General features: G+C 40.9%; 1 protein-coding gene across 6 annotated transcripts in view; it reads right to left on the reverse strand.

Annotated features, from left to right (window-relative positions):
- Nucleotides 1-283: 283 nt before the first annotated feature.
- The window catches only part of si:ch211-106e7.2 (uncharacterized), a 39019-nt gene continuing 17434 nt past the window's right edge, over nucleotides 284-21868 (reverse strand). For 3 of the 6 annotated variants that reach the window (XM_021598888.3, XM_021598890.3, XM_036969492.2), the window contains 3 exons: nucleotides 9217-13994; nucleotides 7645-7713; nucleotides 284-4994 (listed from right to left, as the gene is read on the reverse strand). In XM_021598888.3, the coding sequence (XP_021454563.2) occupies nucleotides 4864-4994; nucleotides 7645-7713; nucleotides 9217-13969 (4953 nt within the window). In that variant the 5' untranslated portion in view covers nucleotides 13970-13994 and the 3' untranslated portion in view covers nucleotides 284-4863. Of the gene's footprint in view, nucleotides 4995-7644; nucleotides 7714-9216; nucleotides 13995-21868 lie in introns of those variants that run through there. The other 3 variants (XM_090231231.1, XM_036969493.2, XM_090231232.1) reach the window with 3 other exon arrangements.

Raw genomic sequence — 21868 nt, forward strand, 5'->3', positions numbered from 1 at the left:
CATAACTTTCACCTGGATTTACCTGGTCATGTCATGGAAAGACCAGGTGTTCCTAATGTTTTGTACACTCAGTGTAGATAGCATGCAATATTAAATCAAATGGTGACTTTGGATAAAGTCAATTTCATGTGCCTTGGCTTTCATGCCAACAAAGTAAAAAACCTAATGAATCTTTCCATGTGCTCAATATTTTTGTTGTTGATGAATAGGCATCAGCACCAGTTCACTCATGTTATTATCCATTTAATCTCACATGACATCATTCACGACACAATGGGTCCAATTATCTGTTATTTTCAATTTTTTTATTACATTTTTCCAAAATTACAAACAGTCATGGTAAAGCCTACACCATAGGAAAAAATAAATGGGCTATACAAAACAATGCCAAATAGTAATACAAATATTTGCTATGTAAAATGTGTTATACAGTATTATCAGGTCTATATTCTTGCATGCATCGAGTCTGTCTGCTATACGAACAGTGTAGCAGGGCTGTAACCGTGTGGGTTGTGTAAATCCATTTGTTTCCCCATCCAGTCTGATCTGTAGCTGAGATGCAAACTGAATAATTGCATTGAGAATATGCCATCTGGGAGTATTCAGTTAGAGCTGTGTGTTTCTGCTGTTTCCGTCTGCTGTCTAGTACATGGGTGTACTGTATTCTGTTGCTTGGTCTGTGGCAGGAAGCAGCTGTGATTGATTTGTTCTGCAGGGGAGGCAACAGCAGCGCTGGGGGAGTGGATACTCTGAAGGTTTGATAGTAAATGGAGCAGACTGAAGCTGGGATGTTTAAGGATAATGAATAGTAATGATTGTTAGGTTGATACAAGTCTGTTCTGTCAGGGCTGATGCTAGTGACCTCTAGCCCAGTTACAACAAACCCACTTATGTGTCTTTACTACCACAGGACAAAAGGAACAGCTCACAATGTTGAAGAGAGTCAATTTGGCCTGCATTATAAGGCCAGCTGACTGCCCTTATGCACACACGCAGGACACACAGAAAACAGTGAACATTAACGTCAGAAGCGAGAGAAGGGGATGAATGAAGAAAGATACTAGACTGAAGCAGAATTGTTATAAAATAAATGTTAAAATGTTGAAATTGACTTGCCTGACTTAAATATATTGACTTGTGATTGAGTAATATTATGTAGTTAACCATAATGAGTCATCGGTTCAGCCATAGCCGCTGGAAGATGTTTGGGGGTGATACAGAATTGTAATTATTTTGCATTCACTACAGACAGGTATATCTGTCTGATAATGCAAGACTAGTAAAGGCCTAGTGTCTTTTTTTGTATACAAATGTTTCACGTATTGGTCATTTTGTTGCCATCCTGTCTCCATGTTCACCTGACATTAGTATGTCCAGATGTAACAAATGTAGTTATGGGCATTTGCTAATGTAGTCATGTACATTAGCTAATGTAATCATTGCATGGGTTTTGCTCAAACAGCATATGCACTAGGTGACATCATTTCTACATTTAGCCAATGTAATTATTGGCATTAGATCTTCTCATAAATAAAAAATGCAATTAGTGGCATCGAATTATCTCCCACAATATCAGGCCGGAGAGGTTACAACAAACAATACTTAAAGCACAAGTCTGTCAGAAGCGTCTGCTCTTAGGGTGCATAAACTGATAATGACCTTGTACACAGTTTCTAGGCGTTGGGCAAAAAAGTACAAATGGGTTCCATTCTTTCTGCTCTTCTATCAGTTCCCTCCCTGAGAGCAAAGTCACAGAACATCCTAACAGTCAGGAAACAACACGCTACATATCACACATTTGCAGATACAGGACACAAATGTCCACTACATACTGTTCTACCCAATCTATGTACAAGTTGAAGTTGGAAGTTTACATGCACTTAGGTTGGAGTCATTAAAAATCGTATTTCAACCACTCTACAAAGTTCTTGTTAAACTATAGTTTTGGCAAGTCGGTTAGGGCATCTACTTTGTGCATGACAAGTCATTTTCCCAACAATTATTTACAGATTATTTCACTTATAATTCAATGTCAGAAGTTTACATACACCAAGTTGACTATGCCTTTAAACAGCTTGGAAAATTCCAGAAAATGTCATGGCTTTAGAAGATTCTGATAGGCTAATTGACATCATTTGAGGTGTACCTGTGGATTTATTTCAAGGCCTACCTTCAAACTCAGTGCCTTGTTGCTTGACATTATGGGAAAATCAAAAGAAATCAGCCAAGACCTCAGACATTTTTTTCCAAATGCCTGAAGGTACCACGTTCATCTGTACAAACAATAGTATGCAAGTATAAACACCGTGGGACCACGCAGCCGCGTTCTGTCTCCTAGAGATGAATGTACCTTGGTGCGAAAAGTGCAAATCAATCCCAGAACAACAGCAAAGGATCTTGTGAAGATGCTGGAGGAAACAGGTACCAAAGTATCTATAGCCACAGTAAAACAGGTCCTATATTGACATAACCTGAAAGGCCGCTCAGCAAGGAAGAAGCCACTGCTCCAAAACCGCCATAAAAAAAGCCAGCTGCACATGGGGACAAAGATCGTAATTTTTGGAGAAATGTCCTCTGGTCTGATGAAACAAAAATAGAACTGTTTGGCCATAATGACCGTTATGTTTGGAGGAAAAAGGGGGAGGCTTGCAAGCCGAAGAACACCATTCCAACCGTGAAGCACGGGGGTGGCAGCATCATGTTGTGGGGGTGCTTTGCTGCAGGAGGGTAAGCACCCCCACAAGTGTGCACTTTACAAAATAGATGGCGTCATGAGAAAGGGAAATTATGTGGATATATTGAAGCAACATCTCAAGGCATCAGTCAGGAAGTTAAAGCGTGGGTCGCAAATGGGTCTTCCAAATGGACAATGACCCCAAGCATACTTCCAAAGTTGTGGCAAAATGGCTTAAGGACAACAAAGTCAAGGTATTGGAGTGGCCATCACAAAGCCCTGACCTCAATCCTATAGAACATTTGTGGGAAGAATTGAAAAAGTGTGCGTGAGTAAGGAGGCCTTACAAACCTGACACCAGCTCTGTCAGGAGGAATGGGCCAAAATTCACCCAATTTATTGTGGGAAGCTTGTGGAAGGCTACTCAAAACATTTGACCCAAGTTAAACAATTTAAAGGCAATGCTACCAAATACTAATTGAGCGTATGTAAACTTCTGACCCACTGGGAATGTGATGAAAGAAATAGAAGCTGAAATTAAGTCACTACTATTATTTCACATTCATAAAATAAAGTGGTGATCCTAACTGACCTAAAACAGGGAATTTTTACTCTGATTAAATGTCAGGAATTGTGGAAAAACTGAGTTTAAATGTATTTGGCTAAGGTGTATGTAAACTTCCGACTTCAACTGTATATAGTGTATTCTGGCTAATGCTATATAAACTACTGCTGTACACACATGTTCTATTCATATACTGTCTATACACAACATTCACATACATATACTGCATATTTATATTCCAGACTCTTGACCTTGCTCTTCTGATAAATCTTAATCCAAAAGTTAAAAAAACAAGAGATGTGTGTGTTATTGTATTGCTAGATGTTGCTGCATTGTTGGAGCTAGAACACAGAGCTAGAGCGTTCTGGACATTCTGCAACGACCTCCACATTCTGAGTGTCTGAACAAAGGTGGAGGTAAACAAAAGTGGTTTGAAAGAGGCCATCAAAAAAACATCCTAAGAATTCAAAAGGGTTTTATGTGAGAACAACTTTTGTTTGCAATCCAGAACAACTCTGGGAGCCTAACCAATTGACACCCAAGTGTCACAGACTAGTGCTAATTGCTCTGGATTAGCATTCACACCTAACCAATAGACACATCTGGCTCTGGCAACAGAATGTACCCAGCCTGCAAGTACACTCTAAAGTCAACAAGAATATCCAAGTGAAGGATGCTCTAGAGATAAATATCAATGTAAGTATGTAAAATATTTATTTTAGAAACAAATAACAAAAGAAATCAACATATTAAAGAAATAACACTAGGTACAAAAAAAAAAAAAAAATACAAAAAATATATGCACATCAATGCACCATACGGTAACCCTGACAGGGTTGATTGTTTTTGTCTGCCACAGGCTCAGTTGTCTGTCACAAATGTGAATCTATAACTACGAAGAAGTATAAAAGTTGAATACTAAAATACAGAACCAGAATACAAAAAGGTCTAACTACTGCAATGCAAAATTGTTTAAGCTGTCTCAGTATCTTGAACCATACAGTCCTGTTCATCCTGTGTCAACAAAAGGAATTGGTTTGAATTCCAGCAAAATAACTATTGAGAATGAAACTATTGATAAGATATGAGAATGTAGAAGGTAAGAGTCAAGAAGTGAAATTATGTAGCCTACAAATTCAAATAAACTGCAGTACATTTTTCATAGTCCAAATTCTGTGATCCACGCAAACAATAAACATGAGGTTTGCATAAAATATTGTTAACCCCAAACTTTTTTTTAAAAGTCTGAAATGACAGTGACAAGAAAATAGCCATCCAATTGGCCACAAAACTTCATTTAATGTTTTTTAATGACAAAGTCTTGCAATGTTGACCTTGAGGCCTGAGGTAGAGGAGGATACTGTCAGATATATTGGCTCAGTCATTTAAGAATATAAACAATAACTACGATAAAAAATAACCATATTATGAACTGCCCAACCTTACCACAATAAGGTCAAATTCTGCATTCAAAAATAACAATTTTGTTCTGAAAAAGGTTATCATAAACAAAACAAAATGAAATTGTACACAGACTATATTTCCATGGGAAACAAGTTACAATAATCAGATTGTCAACAGTCCTCACTCCACTCCTCCATTCCTTAACTGGAGGCAATACAAACTAGTCTTGGGATAGCCGCTTGAATTTCCTCTGAAACTCCTGGAAGGCAGTGGAGGAAGACTTGGGGATTTTAGTGGGCGAAGAGGTGAGAGGACAATATCTCTTCTGAGGGCCAGCAGACCATAAACCTACTGGGAGTGTAATAGTTCATTTGTTACAATAAATAAAACCAAAAAAAACACCTCACATTTGACAGAAAGGAATAAATAGATATCGGGAACTGCATAGATACACTACCGTTCAAAAGTTGGGGGTCACTTATAAATGTCCTTGTTTTTGAAAGAAAAGCACATTTTGAGCATTAAAATAACATCAAAATGATCCGAAATACAGTGTAGACATTGCTAATGTTGTAAATGACTATTGTAGCTGGAAACTGATTTTCATTGGATTATTTACATAGGTGTAGAGGCCCATTATGTGCAACCATCACGCACGCCTGTGTTCCAATGGCACATTGTGTTAGCTAATCCAAGTTTATCATTTAAAAAAGGCTAATTGATCATTAGAAAACCCTTTTGTAATTATGTTAGTACAGCCGAAAACTGTTGTGTGGATTAAAGATGCAATTAAACTGGCCATCTTTAGACTAGTTGAGTATCTGGAGCATCAGCATTTGTGGGTTCGATTACAGGCTCAAAATGGCCAGAAACAAAGTATTTTCTTCGGAAACTCGTCAGTCTATTCTTGTTCTGAGAAATCAAGGCTATTCCATGCGAGAAATTGCCAAGAAACTGAAGATCTGGAACAAGGCTGTGTACTACTCCCTTCACCGAGAAGCCCAAACGGGCTCTAACCAGAATAGAAAGAGGAGTGGGTGGCCAGGTGCACAACTGAGCAAGTGGACAAGAACATTAGAGTGTCGTAGTTTGAGAAAAAGACGCCTCACAAGTCGTCAACTGGCAGCTTCATTAAATAATACCCACAAAACACGTCTCAAAGTCAACAGTGAAGAGGCGACTCCTGGATGCTGGCCTTCTAGGCAGAGTTCCTCTGTCCAATGTCTGTGTTATTTTGCCCATCTTAATCTTTTATTGGCCAGTCTGAGGTATGTTTTTTAAAATTTGCAACTCTGCCTAGAAGGCCAGCATCCCGGGATTGCTTCTTCACTGTTGACGTTGAGACTGGTGTTTTGCGGGTACTATTTAACTTCTTGGTGACAGGAGGGCAGTATTGAGTAGCTTGGATGAATAAGGTGCACAGAGAAAACTGCCTGCTCCTCAGTCCCAGATGCTAATATAGTAGTATTGGATAGAAATATAATATTAGTAGTATTGGACAGAAAACACGCTGAAGTTTCTAAAACTGTTTGAATCATGTCTGTGAGTATAACATAACTTATTTAGCAGGCGAAACCCAGAGGAAAAACCATTCAAATTTGTTTTTGATTTTTTGGGGTCACTCCCTTTTCAATGGATTTTCATTGGGAATCCAGATTTCTAAAGGGACCTTCTTGCAGTTCCTATCGCTTCCACTGGATGTCAACAGTATTTAGAAATTGGAATGAAGAAGTACGGGCATCGTGAACGAGGGTCACTTGAAGTGTACTGTTAGATAGGAGGCGCGTGACCAGAAAGCTAGCTACAGTTTGTTTTACTCCGGTACTGAACACAGATCATCCTGTCTTCAATTTTAACGATTATCTTCGTAAAAAAAACACCTAAAGTTGTATTACAAAAGTAGTTTGAAATGTTTTGGCAAAGTTTACAGGTAACTTTTGAGATATTTTGTGGTCACGTTGCGCAAGTTGGAACCAGTGTTTTTCTGGATCAAACGCGCCAAATAAATTGACATTTTGGATATGGAGTTAATGGAACAAAAGGACAATTTGTGATGTTATGGGACATTTTTTATTTAAAAAAAAAAGTATTTTACCTTTATTTGACTAGGCAAGTCAGTTAAGAGCAAATTCTTATTTTCAATGACGGCCTAGGAACATTCTGCCTGTTCAGGGGCAGAATGACAGATTTGTACCTTCTTAGCTCTGGGATTTGAACTTGCAACCTTCCGGTTACTAGTCCAACGCTCTAACCACTAGGCTACCCTGCCACCCCAAATATTGGAGTGGCAACAAAAAAAGCTTGTCAAAGGTAAGGCATGAATTATATTTTTATTTCTGCGTCCTGCAGGGTTGAAATATGGTTTCTCTCTTGTTTACGGAGGTGCTATCCTCAGATAATAGCATCGTTTGCTTTCGCCGAAAAGCCTTTTTGAAATCTGACATGTTGGCTGGATTCACAACAAGTGTAGCTTTAATTTGCTCTCTTGCATGTGTGATTTAATGAAAGTTACATTTTTATAGTAATTTATCTGAATTTGGCGCTCTGCATTTTCCGTCGTCCCACATATCCCAGAGAGGTTAAATCAGTTTTCATTTGTGCTAACATAATTGCAAATGGGTTTTCTAATGATCAATTAGCTAATACAAGTTTATCAGTTTAAAAGGCTAACAAAACGTGCCATTGGAACACAGGAGTGATGGTTGCAGATAATGGGCCTCTGTACGCCTATGTAGATATTTCATTAAAAATCAGCCGTTTCCAGCTACAATAGTAATTTACAACATTAACAATGTCTACACTGTATTTCTGATCAAGTTTATGTTATTTTAAAATACATTTTTTTGTGCTTTTCTTTCAAAAACAAGGAAATGTCTAAGTAATCCCAAACTTTTGAACGGTAGTGTACAAAAAACACTTTCCTTACAAAAGACATGCAATGTAGGAAGCCATAATACATACATTTTTAACATGTGGTTGGATAGAGCATGCTATTTATTACCTTGGGATTTCCGGACTATTGTTTTAGTACTCTCAGTCGTCGCAGCAACAGCACCAGCACCAGCCATTTCTTATGGGAAAAAAGTGTTTCAATGTGAAAAGGGTAGGTATAAATGTCTAATTACAGGTAATCGTAATTGGAGTAACCATAATTGGAGTAAAACTAGGGCTGGGCGATATGGCCAACATCTCATATAACAATATTGTTCACATTTTTGACGATATGACAGCATTTTATGTTTTTGAATAATACAAGATCTAAATATTCAGGAGCCTAGGATGGCAACACATACATTATGTGATTTCAATGTGGCATTCTAGATTCTGATTGAACAGTATAAAACAACTTCAACCAAACCAAACTTCTGCATTTCCTGCACTTTTTGTATCATTTTCACACGGTCCCGTAGGGCTGCATGATAGATAAGGGAGAAAACAAATCTAGGCCTACAGTAGTTTATTGGCGAAGTGTTGAAATCGTGGAAGTATAATGATTATTGTAATGCAATAGTTGGAATATAGAGGGCATCACTTTGAATACATTGTTATTTGACATGACAACAAATTAATAAGCCAGGGAGGAATTATTTTGACAGGATAGGAACGTGTTGTTCAGTGTTTCCTAGGGGACCCTATACAACGTTATGTGTGTATTCTCTTACATCATGTAGCTAGCTCGAAATCATGCTTCGCCTAAAGATGGGTTAGCTGACGTCACGAAAAAGAGCCGCACGCTTCAAATGGGACAGAAGTTTGAGTTGTTGTGATTCTGGATAGCCAGATATCTACCAACAATACAAGAAACTGTCATGTGGGGAATCGTAAAGGACTTGTTTCAGTTAGTATAATATTTTTCTTGATACAAATGTCTTGAGGTGTTTTGACTGATTTCATGTCAATGCTAATATGGCAACAAACAAAAAAAATCGCTAGCTAACCAACAACTGTAACAATGTATTTGAGAGACAAGTGCTTATTGAGCAAATGTATTTGTTTTCAATAAACATTGAAGAAATATAGTTTACATGTCAACAACTAAACAAATGTTTTACTCCACAGTTACGCATGCATCGGTTGTGTTGCTAAACAATCAGCCTGTCTATTCCTCTCTGATTTAGAAACATCCTGCATCGGCAATGGTATCAATCAGGCTGCATTATTGGCTAGCTACGTTTGCGCCGACTGATTACATTTGGATAACTAGTTAGCGATTAGCATTAGTGACGAACATGATTTATTTTAGCCCCAACGTGCCAAGAAAAGGCAAACTAGATGTTTGCAGACTAAGGTACACAAACTAGTAGTGTAATTACAGAATACTTAGAAAGCAGCATCGAGGAGAGGGACGACTTGCAAGAAGCAAACGGAGTAAAACATTTTTTTTTAAAAGAAGACATTTCACACGCCAGAGTTGCATATCACATTTAACAAACCAAACACTGAAATATAGTTTTAGAAGGTAAAGTTAAAACCCAAACTGGTCCTTGCATCAATACCGGGACCCAGTCAAATATGCTATACCGCCCAGCCCTAAGTAAGACAGAGCAAGGATATCTGTTTTGGTACTCCTTACCCTTCATTGAACCAGTCTGTGTCCGAGTATCCATGGGTTCTTGTCCATCTTTGAAGTTGAACGACTCTGGCAGCACACTGAACCTCAGAACACTGTTCTCCTCAAGAGGCAAAGGAGCAGGGCTCCTGATCTTAATTGTACTTTTTTCCACTGTAACAGGTTTGCTGGAAGGCACTGCCTTGATCCTAGATTTCTTCAGTCTGAGTTTCAGGCCATTTAAGATGCTCTCTCTTTCAAAGTGCCGCAAAGTCTGCTTGGCCCTTACGGTTCTTTCTGGTGTGGCTCGTCTTTCAGAGGATAATGCACTACCATCTGTGTTGGTCGAGGTAACAGTCTTTTTGGCAACTTCAGCGCAAACAATCTTCGGAGCAAAGCCTCTTCTGTTTCGTAGTCTTGGTCTGCCCCTGGACTTTGTCTTCTTTGTTGGCACAAAACTGTTCTCCCACTCGTTGAAGAGCCGTTGTCTGACTGGGCTTTCCACTGGCGGGCTGGTCTCGGAGGGCTCTATCTTCCAGGACTTGACATTCACACTGAGGGTTAAAGGAGGTGCTGGAGCTTTGTCTGCAAAAGGTCTAGGTCGAGAAGAATTATGGTCCTTGCGTTGGCCAGTTACTACAGTCCCATTTGTCCTCTGGGGCGAGGAACCAAACAAGGCCAGACTTACTGTTGTGACCCTTGAAATCTTGGTCCCAATTCCAGGTTCTGCTGGCTTCTGGAGATTGCGACCGTTTGAAGGTCGGTCTTCTTCCAAAGACTTAGAAGCACTTGTATTGGGGGACTCGAAATCGTCATCTGTGTCAGTCAAGTTGACCTCAGGAACAAGTTGAATGAAGGGACCCAAACCTTGCCTTATTTTCCTTCGCTTTCTTGGGACAGAATGAGGACCTTCAACACATCTCTTGTGTCCAACCCCTTTTTGTTTAACCTTCCAGCTACAATTTAATTTAGGCGATAGATGCTTGTGACATCTTTGCGCCAAGGAGAGTGATGTTAGAAAACTGATTTTCTCTGCTGGTTGGCGTAGCAGATTAGAAGTAGGAATGGTAACTGTAGGAATGACTTCACTACCCCCAAGGTTCCTTTCTTCCAAAGAGACACTAAGTGCTTCTACACATTCAATTTGTTTCTGGAGTGGACCTGGTAGTTGCTGCTTTGGCTGTACATTGTCCCACACTAGCTCAGACATTGGGGTGGATACTTTGAGAAAGTCTTCATAGCTCGAGAAGACATCTTCAATTTCAACTTCAACAATGTTTGGGCACTTGCTGGGCAGGCACAGTGATGGGGGTTTTGACAATGGCAAGCTCTTCGCCCCATTAGTGTATGGGCGATCAGTCTCAGATTCACTATCAGACAAGAAAATAGTTTGGCATTCAATGCCTGTAGATTTTCCTGATTGGGGATTCCCATTTTTACCAGGATTCCCTTCCCTCTTTCTTTCTGCTGTGCCATTTGATTTCCATAAATCCAGGCTTTCCCTTTGTTCTGCATTTGTTGTGCTCGGTTCAACAGCCAAAGTTCCCTCGACAAACATCTTTGCATTCACAGTGGCCTTTGTCAAACCCAATTCAGTCTTGTACTGGCATTTGCAGGACACAGAATTGGTGGACCCACTGAACACTGCCTTCCAACGTGAGAGACAACAGTAATCTTCTGATTGGACATCCACTTCATATTTTACAGTCGTCAACTTTAAATCTACTCTCTCAGATGATTTATCCTCCACGGAGTAATCTTTCAACTCATTCAGCTCCACATCCACTGGCAATTTCAACTGGTCTTCTCCCACTTTGTCTTGCAGTAGCTGGCCATTGAAAAACCGCATAGCCTCTTCTGGTGTCAGCACGTTGATCTCCAGGGAGGAAAATGGGTCACATAAAATGGTGTTTTCACTTTCTTTCTTAACTGGTGAGAGGGTGTGTGTAGAGCTGTGTGCCAAACTTGACCCTTGAATTTCTTTAGCATCAGATTCAGAGGGTGCTGGTCTCTCTGTCTGAATCATCTCAGTCTGCATGTCACTGGCAGAGTCGTCATTTTCTACAGAATTTTCATTTTCGGTACAATTACGTTTTGGTTGTTCATCTCCTCTTCGAAAAGTCTGTTGGTGATATATTAGTGACGAAGGGAATCCAAACTCCCTGTCTATGTCATCAAGCTGCTTATTGGTGTTCAGCCATGAGGACTCTTGACCCGGGACCACGGGGTAAACAGAATCATGTTTAAGAATGACACACTTCTCTTCAACTTGAGCCCAGTTTTTGCGCCTGACTTGTGAAAATATGACAGACTGTGATGACACATCTTTGCCACACACAGATCTAACCTCTCGCATTATATTCTGGAAGATACCAGATCTTACAGCATCTATAAGCTTCTGCCCATCTCCATCCCAATAGAGGCTTAGTAGCTTGCTTTCAACCAGTGTCTCAGAGCATTTTGGATGTTGCACAGTGTCTACCAAGTCCTTCAATTTACCAAGTCTCCATTTGATTACAGGAACTGAGGACAATTCAAAAATGTCCTCATCTGAAACTACTTTTTCATTTGTTTCCTCACTCAATTGGTTAACATGCACATGAGTGGTCATTTCTGTGCCAGCTAATTCTTTTCTCTGAGTGGCTTGACATTTCAAATTAGATAATGGTTGAGAATCCACTTTCTCTACATGTAAGCAGTTCGATAGTGACGGTTCAGACTCAAAATATGAATATGTCTTGGTCAATTCAACAACTGAAGTTTCTGAATTCTGAGTCACTGTTCTTCCAGCACCCAATTCTAATGTAGCTTCCGGTCTGACCTTTTGTCCAAATTCATTTGTCAAAGAAGCAGATACAGTAAGGGTTGTTTGGGCTTGTGATGGACTCTGGTCACAAGATTCTTCCCCAGGGTTGCTCACATTTTCACCACTAGTTGAGAACGACATACCTTGGGTAGTCAAGGGCATTCTATCAGCCACGTTGAGAGATGTGTTTGTCTGCATACACTGCGATAGTGGTTGTACAACGGCGATGGCCTTCTGCACCGTAGGAACAGAGGGGGCATTACTTGCAGATGATCCTTGCCGTACCAGAGCACTTTCATTAGGTTTATCTCCTATCAAAATAACATTTTCTGCTCTAAATCCATTTCCACTTTTGTCCTCTGTTACCGTTACGTAATAGCCCTGTCTTATGGGGTATGACGGTGGCACAGACTCACAGTTTTGCTGGCCTGAAAACTGCATACCATGGTTTAGCACAGATGAAGATGGTCCAGTGTTGGATATCAGAACATAGGTGTTTTTTGGCTTGTAATGTAGTGTATGGGCTGAGCCTTGGTTTGGTATGTATTGCAGAGAATGTGCTCTTGCCCCAACCACATGTCTCGTCTTGTTCAGCATGGGTCCATGTGAGTGCTGGCCTGGGTATGGTGGAGGAGCGGACTCACGGGTGTGCTCGACTGAAGACTGTATACTATTGTTTGGCACAGATGAAGATGGTCCAGTGTTGGACACCAGAACGTCTGCCTTGTAATGTAGGTTGGATACGCCTTCGATATGGGGCCTAGGATATGGGGCATGGTGTGCATTATTTTTAATGGCCCCTCCCTGACTGTTCATATTTGCACAATTTGACACAAGTCTGTTCTGTTGTGGTGGGTTGGTAAGGCCTGCAGGGCGATATCTTTGAAAATGATTAAGAGAAGGGTTATGCATAACATTGTATTGAGGATTCTGGCTAATGTTATGCATTGGCATTGACTGCCCCACTGTAGCATTTGGTAGATTGACCTGGTTGTTGCTGTCCGTGAGAGGTTGGAAGGGATACATTTGACTGTGGTTTGATGGGTCAGTTTGGACAGGTGTGCCATGTTGAACCCTGTTCATCTCAGTCCTGTTGTTATTGTTTTGATTTAGAATCAAATACAGTTGTTTATATGCTGTGGGAGACCGTGGAGATGTCCTTGATGGCACACTACTTGTCTCCTGTGCAATTTGCAAAGAGTTTGGTGTTTGTGGATATCCCTGATGAAGAGCTTGAACCGCCATCCTACTTGAATCCTTTCCACTCACTACAGTCCATTGATGATTGACATGATTGGGACTCCTACCCATTGCAAGAGCAGCAGAGGTACCACTGGAGGTCCCCTCTTGTCTGTCAAGTACCAGCTGCTGACTGCCACTTGCTGGTCTTTGGAGATAAATACAATTTGTATTCAGTGATGCATTAATATCAGAGGGGCAGTGAATGGTTGCACCCTGACCATCCTGTACCAACCTCTGTGAATTGTTACCATTAACACCCAAAGACCTATGTCCCTGCTGGAAAGTAGTTTGAAAAGCATCGTTAACCCTTCCAGGCAGGGTGTGATGGTATCCACTTTGTGATGTAACACCAGTTAATTGTGCAGCTGCATTGTTAGTCAAGAGTGATGTCAAAAGGGGACTAGTGGCCATTAGGGTCTGCCCTTTTGTGGGTGCCTGTTGATTCTGGGTCTGTCCACTCAAGTAACCTACACTGGTTACTTGACTGCTGTGTGGTAAGCATTCACCACCTTGAGTATATGGGACCACTGGTCCGACTTCCCTACCTAGTGTATACGCCACCGATGGTCTGACCATCCCATATTGATGAGAAGAGGTGCTCGGATTCCCACTCAGCTGACCACTGGTGACTTGAGGACTTGAGGATTGTCCAGTGACTGATCGATCCGGTCCACTTTGGGGCCAGGTAGTCTGCATTCTCCTTGGCTTCTCAGTCTCGCCTTCTGCCATGTGGTATGGCAGAACGTAACCATTTCTGAAATGAAAAACCAGGATTAGCCCACAAAACGCACAGTAACAAATATAGCTCGAATCCAATAGTAAAAATTTAGGGTACGGCAATCTGGTGCCAGAAAGCCATCATATTCTTTGAAAGCATAGAAGTGATCGGTAGGCTAGCTGCTATTTTTTCGCCACTAATCTAAACGGAGGTGGGTCGCTCGACTGGAGACACCCAAGATGTGGGCACATTGCATCAGCACTACACCCATGACTTAGGGTAAGCAACAGATCAACTCATACACACATCCAAGGTTGAGGGGTCTGGAACGGTACATTGGTTTACTCCCCGTTAGAATGCACTGATGGGAACTGAAGACAAAAATCATCAGATGTACTCAAGGTAAAGGAGGAGACTTGAGTCCAGTAGAAGTACAAGCGGTCACGTCAAGATAAAACGGCTACTATAAATTGAACCCTCTCTCGAACTCAAGGTTATACATTGACTTAATTAATGATACATTCTTCACTACATTCTCATGACTATGTCATGTCTCTCATAAAACATGAGTTTGTCACAGGAGATGGATTTATCACAGAGCTTAATTTTCTTTATTTACGGTACATTTTCAATCTGTGCTGTATTGTTTCCAATGATGGAAACTGTATGACTTGCGCACCTTTTTATTGTATAAATTAGCTCATTAGTATGTGTTAGGTTGTTGGAGCTTATGTGCGTTATTTTAGCAAAAAGTGTAAGTACAGAAAGTGTCGGTTTCAGGTCAGACAATTTTAGTTCTGTATATTAAGATGAACCTCTTGGTGTTAGGGGGCAGTATTTTCATTTTTGGAAAAAAAACGTTCCCGTTTTAAAACAGGATATTTTGTCAGGAAAATATGCTAGAATATGCATATAATTGACAGATTTGGATAGAAAACTCTAACGTTTCCAAAACTGTAAAGATATTGTCTGTGAGTATAACAGAACTGATGTTGCAGGCGAAAGCCTGAGAAAAATCTAATCCGGAAGTGCCCCAGGTTTTGAAAGCGCTGCGTTCGATCCAATGACTCCCTATTCAGCTGTGAATGTACCATCAACGAGCTTACGCTTTCTACGTATTCCCCAAGGTGTCTACAGCATTGTGACGTAGTTTTACGCATTTCTGTTGAGGAATAGCCGTAGGCAGCCACATTGCGTAAGTGGTCACATGGTGGCTCCGAGAGAGATTCTCACGTAAAATAGAGGTAGCCATTATTCCAATCGGTCCTAGTGAAAAACGAATTGTCCCGACGGATATATAATCGAATAGATATTAGAAAAACAACTTGAGGATTGATTCTAAACAACGTTTGCCATGTTTCTGTCGATAAAAATGGAGCTAATTTGGAATATTTTTCGGCGTTGTGGTGACTGCAATTTCCGGGCGATTTCTCAGCCAAACGTGAAGAACAAACGGAGCTATTTCGCCTACAAAAATAATATTTTGGGAAAAAATGAACTTTGGCTGCCTACCTGGGAGTCTCGTGATTGAAAACATCCGAAGTTCAAAGGTAAACGATTTAATTTGATTGCTTTTCTGATTTCTGTGACAAGGTTACCTGCTGCTAGCAAGGCATAATGCTATGCTAGGCTATGATAAACTTACACAAATGCTTGTCTAGCGTTGGCTGTAAAGCATATTTTGAAAATCTGAGATGTCAGGGTGATTAACAAAAGGCTAAGCTGTGTTCCAATATATTTCACTTGTGATTTTCATGAATAGGAATATTTTCAAGGAAGATTTATGTCCGTTGCGTTATGCTAATTAGTGTCAGATGATGACAACGGTCCCGTTCATGGGATGGGGTGTCACTACAGGTTAAGGAAGTATGTAAAAGAGCAACAGTTGGGTCTCAGTTCCTGTTAAGCAAAGCTAGTTCTTGTGAAACTAGGCCGAGAAGGTGGTGGAACTCAACAGCCAACAATAGTTGAAGAGTAAGGAAACATCTGGGAGGGGGGCCAGAGCGATCTGCCCCTCCCAAAAGATATAATTTGTAGATAATTGGCCCTCTTTCTGGGACTGACCCACAAACAGGACCAAGCCTGGCCTGTTGAGGAGTGACAGACTCCATCCTAACTGGAGGGGTCCTCTCATCTTATCTATGAACATAGAGCCCTGTCTAACTCCCCTAGCTCTACAATGAGAGTGTAGTCAGCTCAGCTATCCCCATTGAGACCGTGTCTGTGCCTCGATCTAGTTTGGGCAAAACTAAACATGGCGGTGTTCGCCTTTGCAATCTCACTAGAATAAAGACCTCCTCCATTCCTGCCATTTTTTGAAAGAGTTTGAGATACCTCACATCTCAAAATAGGGCAACTTAATGTTAGATCCCTCACTTCCAAGGCAGTTATAGTCAACGAACTAATCACGGATCATAATCTTGATGTGATTGGCCTGACTGAAACATGGTTTAAGCCTGATGAATTTACTGTGTTAAATGAGGCCTCACCTCCTGGTTACACTAGTGACCATATTCCCCGTGCATACCACAAAGGCAGAAGTGTTGCTAACATTTACGATAGAACATTTCAATTTACAACAAAAATACCTTTTCGTCTTTTGAGCTTCTAGTCATGAAATCTATGCAACTTACTGAGTCACTTTTTATATCTACTGTTTACAGGCCTCCTGGGCCATATACATCATTCCTCACTGAGTTCCTATCAGACCTTATGGTCATGGCAGATAATAGTCACATGGCAAACTCCACAGACCCACTCAAAAAGGCTTTCGGAACCATCATCGACTCAGTGGGTTTTGTCCAACATGTCTCCGGACCTACTCACTGCCACAGTCATACTCTGGACCTAGTTTTGTCCCGTTGAATAAATGTTGTGGATCTTAATGTTTGTCCTCATAATCCTGGACTATCGGTCCACCATTTTATTACGTTTGCAATCGCAACAAATAATCTGCTCAGACCCCAACCAAAAATCAAAGGCTGTGCTATAAATTCTCAAGCAACCCAAAAATTCCTAGATGAACTTCCAGACTCCCTCCGCCTACCCAAGGACGGCAGAACGTGGTGCCTTGTGTGACAAGGTTCATGGAAGTGGAAGACACTGAGCCGGTGCAAGGAGACAAAAGGAAGCAGCACATGGTCAAGTTGGGGTGGCAGTTGTATATTGCCCAAGACCCAAAGACCAAATTGGACTGTGTATATTCCTGCCATATGCTGGTGGACAGGAAGGCAGTTCCTGGAGAGGGAAGGGGTAGAAATTAAACTGCCCCTCCTGAGCCACAAGGGAAACTGAGACAATTTATAAACCTATTAAAAAGAAAAACAACCACTGACATGCAAGACCCTGGAGAGGGTACATCAAGGCAAAGGGACACAGGCCATACTAGGTCCCCCATCTATAAAAAATAAGAAACTAATGTACTCCTACTCTGTCTCCACAGGGAAACATGAGGCTGGGGGAATATAGAACCAGGCATAGGGAGTGTAAGGTAGGATGGTGTTGGTGGGTAAGTATTCTTTCCACCATAATCATAGTGCCAAGTATTTGGATTAACCCTAGGGGTTATTCATGAGTAACAAGAAAGAGAAGTATTAAAAAGGCATAGAAAAAGAACAATAAAGATGTCAGAGTAGCATCCCCACGTATAGAGCCTTTACCAAAAGATGGGGAATACCAATACAGTGCACCCCAATAAATAGGACAGATTGTCCGGGATATCCATCGGTAAAATTAAAACAAAAATGGAATAATACCAACTGGAATGATACCTGGAACAATAATAGCAGTCTGGTGGTACTATGGAAATCAATAACTAACAACACCCTGCAAGGATGGCTAGTAAACATAACCCAAGGAGCGGTGTTAGTTAATCAAACCTGTGAAAATGGCCAATATACTAACTCTTATAAAGGGGGCCAATGAAAAGGGCAACTGGGAGACAGTAGCAACGTAACAGAGATTACATTTATCTACGATCAAGCTACTCATGGTCAGCCATGGACGGAGGTGGAGTGCCACAGCCCTAAGGCCACAATGAACACCACGAGCTGGCCTCCGACATCAAAAACTCTGTCTATTACCATGACACCCTAGAGCCTAGCTGTCTCGGAATATAACACGAGCAGTATGACTAATTTAACCACACCAACTGCAAGCACGACCGTAACCCCAAGTGCTTCAGGAAACAGTAGCACAGGAAACAGGCCTAGTGTGAATACCTCAACTGACACATCAGCTGAGGCACAAAAACAAAACACAGGAAATCACAGAGACATTGAACGTGTTATGTGTTAAAGGCAGCGGGACCAAAGCAAAATATAGAATACGAAGAAATATGAACCATAGGGCACGAAACTCAGGAAACCCTCAGACTAAATGGTTAACAGATGTAGTACTGTATTTGCACCCAGGTAATGCCTCCTCATGGGACAACAGAATATTAGGAGGGAGCAATGGCATTACTTTACCGTATGCGAAAAACAGAACTTAACTACCCAGGATTCATTAGCGGCTCTATGGATAGATTCCACAGAATGGAGTATGGGGATATGACATCCCCCACTCCGCAAGAGCAGAGAAAAACCAATAAAATATTCTACCACAGGGTGGGTATGTCTTACGACCCATAATACACAGTGCCTTGCGAAAGTATTCGCCCCCCTTGAACTTTGCGACCTTTTGCCACATTTCAGGCTTCAAACATAAAGATATAAAACTATTTTTTGTGAAGAATCAACAACAAGTGGGACACAATCATGAAGTGGAACGACATTTATTGGATATTTCAAACTTTTTTAACAAATCAAAAACTGAAAAATTGGGCGTGCAAAATTATTCAGCCCCCTTAAGTTAATACTTTGTAGTGCCACCTTTTGCTGCGATTACAGCTGTAAGTCGCTTGGGGTATGTCTCTATCAATTTTGCACATCGAGAGACTGAAATGTTTTCCCATTCCTCCTTGCAAAACAGCTCGAGCTCAGTGAGGTTGGATGTAGAGCATTTGTGAACAACAGTTTTCAGTTCTTTCCACAGATTCTCGATTGGATTCAGGTCTGGACTTTGACTTGGCCATTCTAACACCTGGATATGTTTATTTTTGAACCATTCCATTGTAGATTTTGCTTTATGTTTTGGATCATTGTCTTGTTGGAAGACAAATCTCCGTCCCAGTCTCAAGTCTTTTGCAGACTCCATCAGGTTTTCTTCCAGAATGGTCCTGTATTTGGCTCCATCCATCTTCCCATCAATTTTAACCATCTTCCCTGTCCCTGCTGAAGAAAAACAGGCCCAAACCATGATGCTGCCACCACCATGTTTGACAGTGGGGATGGTGTGTTCAGGGTGATGAGCTGTGTTGCTTTTACGCCAAACATAACGTTTTGTATTGTTGCCAAAAAGTTCAATTTTGGTTTCATCTGACCAGAGCACCTTCTTCCACATGTTTGGTGTGTCTCCCAGGTGGCTTGTGGCAAACTTTAAACAACATTTTTTATGGATATCTTTAAGAAATGGCTTTCTTGCCACTCTTCCATAAAGGCCAGATTTGTGCAATATACGAGTGATTGTTGTCCTATGGACAGAGTCTCCCACCTCAGCTGTAGATCTCTGCAGTTCATCCAGAGTGATCATGGGCCTCTTGGCTGCATCTCTGATCAGTCTTCTCCTTGTATGAGCTGAAAGTTTAGAGGGACGGCCAGGTCTTGGTAGATTTGCAGTGGTCTGATACTCCTTCCATTTCAATATTATCGCTTGCACAGTGCTCCTTGGGATGTTTAAAGCTTGGGAAATCTTTTTGTATCCAAATCCGGCTTTAAACTTCTTCACAACAGTATCTCGGACCTGCCTGGTGTGTTCCTTGTTCTTCATGATGCTCTCTGCGCTTTTGACGGACCTCTGAGACTATCACAGTGCAGGTGCATTTATACGGAGACTTGATTACACACAGGTGGATTGTATTTATCATCATTAGTCATTTAGGTCAACTTTGGATCATTCAGAGATCCTCACTGAACTTCTGGAGAGAGTTTGCTGCACCGAAAGTAAAGGGGCTGAATAATTTTGTACGCCCAATTTTTCAGGTTTTGATTTGTTAAAAAAGTTTGAAATATCCAATAAATGTCGTTCCACTTCATGATTGTGTCCCACTTGTTGTTGATTCTTCACAAAAAATAGTTTTATATCTTCATGTTTGAAGCCTGAAATGTGGCAAACGGTCACAAAGTTCAAGGGGGCCGAATACTTTCGCAAGGCACTGTTGTTCAAACCCGGGAATGGCCTACCCTAGGTCAACCCCATGGACCACTCTAGACTTTCGAAGTTTGTAGGAAAATTATCAACCTAGTCTAGAGATGGTGCAGGAAATGTGTGCTGAAGCTCCCCTATGGAACTGGGGACAAGAACCAAACAATATGTTCCATAGGAAAAAAGGAAAAACAGCACAACATTATTATGACCAATGGGTTAAACTCCCCACGAATAAGACAGAAGCCTGGGCGAGATATCATTGTATTTCAGCCCATGGCAATCTAAAAGAGTCAGGGATCCCCCACTTTCATAGATGGTCAGGGGGGCATTATCCCTCACCCGGAATGTTGGGAGTAGCTCCAGCATTGTTGGAATTATTATGAATAAATGAATAAACAATATCCCCATTTTAAATAGAATTGTAACTAAGTAAACTTATACTCTGTTTTATTATATCTGATTAACAATATTAGTTCATAAGAAGGGATTGTGTGACACGGACAAGGAGTAATTAAAGTTAATGAACACCATTCCAACTAGGAAGAAACGAATGGGTTGGGGACTGTGTAAACACAAGGTCGTTAACCTCGCGTTGAACCTACAGAAACTTAGCTCTGGGGTTTTTAGATAAGACAGTGAGTGCATTCCTAAGTTTCTGTTAATTAGACCTGTCAGCTCAGTGGTGATCGATAAGGTTGAGGGGTCAAAAGTTACCTGGGAGTATGTTAGTAAGTTAGAATTAACTTTTCACCTCACTTTGTCCCTTTGTCGAGAGGGGGGGATTCTGTTAAAGCAATGAAATGACATCATGATCTGTATATAAACTGTTGTTCGTGGTTAAGTGGCAGCGCGCTTTGAGAATAAATTCTGTTACCTATTATTAAAAGACTGGTCTGCGTCTATTTTATGCAAAAAATAATCTTACACATTCTCATAAAATAGATTAAGGGTTTTCAATTAATGAAAGCACATTGGCATAATTCAATTACGTTAACAAGCATTCGCAGGAAGAAACGAGGAAGCGAACCGACGACTGATAGATTGGGCAAACACGAGGGGTGCGTGCCCCTCTAGAAAGTTAGTTGGGGGAGCCATTATGAGGGAAATTAGATCACAAGATAGAATGGAACATGTGCATCAGTGTGGGTACAGTTTCCCACCCAAGGCAAAGTGAACGAGGATTCGTTCATTTGGATGTATGGTTTAACCCTACAAAAATGGAATATCACTGAATCAGACTTCTCTTTCACTGTTACTCTTAGCGGGGGAAAAAACACAGGAGAGAAGGAGCCCATCCGCTGTTTACCTCATGTGCATTTGCGTCATTCTGATTGGTCAAGAGTATTATTCATTTAATGAAACTTCGACTATCCATATAGCCGAAAAAAATCTCATATTATTCAAAATAGTAAAATAATGTCAAATGCCCATCCCTAGTTATCACTATGATAGGCTAGTAGCATCAATCATAATTCATTGCTTTCCATCAGCCAGTGAGTGTGGTTACATGCACACAATAGTGCGATTATTGTGGCTAGTCAGATTAATATAATAGTTTGGTTAAAACTTTTACATGCTTTGCAAGAAGATGTCCCTTATAATTCTGTTTACAATGCAGAAAATTGGCAATCAAAATAAACGTTCTATCAGAGCTTAAATGTTAT

This window comes from Oncorhynchus mykiss, chromosome 4 (assembly GCF_057628025.1).
Source record: "Oncorhynchus mykiss isolate SJ-2025 chromosome 4, ASM5762802v1, whole genome shotgun sequence".
Classification (NCBI taxonomy): Eukaryota; Metazoa; Chordata; class Actinopteri; order Salmoniformes; family Salmonidae; genus Oncorhynchus; species Oncorhynchus mykiss.